The sequence below is a fragment of the Syzygium oleosum genome, unplaced genomic scaffold (genome assembly GCF_021117445.2).
Source record: "Syzygium oleosum isolate NSW1041296 unplaced genomic scaffold, Sole_v2.1 Sole_v2.01, whole genome shotgun sequence".
NCBI classification, from domain to species: domain Eukaryota; kingdom Viridiplantae; phylum Streptophyta; class Magnoliopsida; order Myrtales; family Myrtaceae; genus Syzygium; species Syzygium oleosum.
Genome location: NW_026607485.1, coordinates 33,954,693 through 33,956,826, shown reverse-complemented (window position 1 = coordinate 33,956,826; position 2,134 = coordinate 33,954,693). Strand labels below are relative to the sequence as shown.

Genomic DNA, 2,134 nt, shown 5'->3' with positions numbered 1-2,134 from the left:
AGCAGGAGACGATAGAGTGCAAAGCAAAGAATGAAATTGCCCATGAAGTGATCAGTGGATCACAACCATGTGAATGAGATTGCCTTCAATTAAAAGATATCTCTGCTTTTATTTGATTGTCAATCTACTTCTACTGGAGATGGTGACACGACACTGAAAAGGGGAAAGATTGGTACACATGATCCTTAATGAATCACTTATTGAATCAATTAATTTCTTTTTTATTTTCTTTCTTTTTCGGATCAAACACCAAATTCACATATCCACCCACAATTCATAAAGAAAAAAAAGAGAGCCTCTTCCCATTGGATTTGAACTAATGAAACTTCCATTACAATAAGCTGAAATTACTTCTTAGGGGCAAGCCTGCTCTTGATCTTCTCAACCTCCTTGGTGCCCACCTGGAATGCCTTGGTCAACACATTGTCCGGCACCGGCGGGGTGGCGGCGAACAGCGTGACAGCGATCGACTGAGTCCCCGGCAATTGGCTGTTGAAGGCGGCGACGACGGCGGCGGACACCTTGCCGTTGTTCTTCTGGAAGTGGACAAGGCCTCTAGGGAACACAAAGATTTCCCCTTTCTTGATGGACTTGGAGACCAGGACGTTGGCGGTGGTTATGAACCCAACGTCCAACTCGCCCTCAAGCACGAAAACCATCTCGGTGGCACGCGGGTGGGTGTGGGGCGGGTTCAGGCCCCCGGGGGCGTAGTCGATGCGCGAGAGCGAGATGCCGAGGGTGTTGAGGCCCGGGATCTTTTGGACGTTGGCAGCGGTCACGAGCGATCCCATCGAGTTGTTGGTTAGCCCCGGCTTCGCCAGCGCGTCGGAGAAGAAGTCCGTCGCGTTAAAGGTCGCCTTGCACGCGAACCCATTGACCTTCACTCCTATCCATTCAAATCAATGGCCAAAAATGTTTTGGTCGGTTCAGTCACATTTTCGAAATCAAGGTCAACAATGTAATGGAAATAGTCCTATATCGGAATTAGTTAAAGAGTCTAAACAATTGGTCTATTAATACAGAATGCCAGCAATAATATGTTTCGGCCCAGAACAAGTTCCTATACTGCAGATCAGCTTGCTAATGTTCAGAAATGCAGACAACTTTATGTCCCATATTCTGTTTTCTCCAATAAAAGAAGTGGGATTTCGCATAATCATTTGAAATTTCTGAATGAAATTTCCTAAGTACTAATAGATTTTTGCAGGTATATTATGATCTCAATGAAAGAGAAAGGAACAAAAGAAAACGACAGCTGAGATGATTTGGAGGGTAATGAATTGATCATACGTTAGAAGGAGAAAGGAAAGTAATGATAGCTGCCAAGAACAGTAACGGCCTAAAATGATAGGCATTGGAAACACAAAAAGAGCAAGGAAAATCATGACCCAAATGATGGGTTGGTTTGATCAATTATCACTTTAATAATGTAATTAGGTGAGAAGATCAGATGACTAACAAGTAAAAAGCAAGTCAACTCATCATTCTCAAGCAACCAAGAAAAAAATTGGAGGGTTTTGCTCAGTCATTTTTTTTTTTTTTTGTGGAGCTGCTCTTCTCCTGTAGATCAAACAAAGAAACCTCTCTCTTTTGGGCACACCCATACCGGATTTCAAGAATTCGTTCCATCATTTCAAAGAGGAAAAGAAGAACAGACGGGCAGTACTAATTACCTGAGGCAAGATCAGCAACGCAGACGTCCTGAAGGAGGTCAGGGTCAGCAGAAACAGAGCCCAAGGAGACGGTGATGAACAGAGCACAGAGCTTCAAGATGGACGCCATCTTTGCAGATTTTGTCATGGGGTGAGCGCCAGGAAAAGATGTCGGCGAGGGGAGAGAGAGAGGGTGACTAGATAAGAGGCCAAGAGAGAGGAGTAGGTGTGAAAGTTCGAATTAAGTTGCAGGACAGAGAGATGGGATCTGTAAATTGGCTACTTATAACCCGGACCGAACTGAACAGAAGAGGAAGGAACGATTAAAAAAAAACAAACAAGAATGTCGTCGAGAAGGCACCAACACGGAAACTTCAAGAAAATATTGGGTAGGACTGATTTTTCACGTCATCCATAAGTCACTCCATTCCTGGGGCGACGCGTGGCAATGTGGGTCCCACTATTGACCTTTACTCTGCTTT

The 2,134-nt window shown here is 44.4% G+C and overlaps 1 protein-coding gene across 1 annotated transcript; it reads right to left on the bottom strand.

Annotated features, from left to right (window-relative positions):
• Positions 1 to 262: 262 nt before the first annotated feature.
• LOC115682615 (germin-like protein 5-1) lies at positions 263 to 1,903 on the bottom strand. The gene is made up of 2 exons (XM_030606894.2): positions 1,674 to 1,903; positions 263 to 886 (listed from the first exon to the last, which is right to left on the bottom strand). The coding sequence occupies exons 1-2, from the start codon at positions 1,798 to 1,800 to the stop codon at positions 348 to 350; spliced, it is 666 nt and encodes a 221-aa protein (XP_030462754.2). The 5' UTR covers positions 1,801 to 1,903; the 3' UTR covers positions 263 to 347.
• Between the last annotated feature and the right edge of the window lie 231 nt (positions 1,904 to 2,134).

Coding starts and splice junctions, on each gene's coding strand:
- LOC115682615 (XM_030606894.2), bottom strand. CDS start 1,800: ATGACAAAATCTGCAAAGATGGCGTCCATCTTGAAGCTCTGTGCTCTG. Junction 887..1,673: donor CGTTGCTGATCTTGCCTCAG/GTAATTAGTACT, acceptor TTGAATGGATAG/GAGTGAAGGTCAATGGGTTC.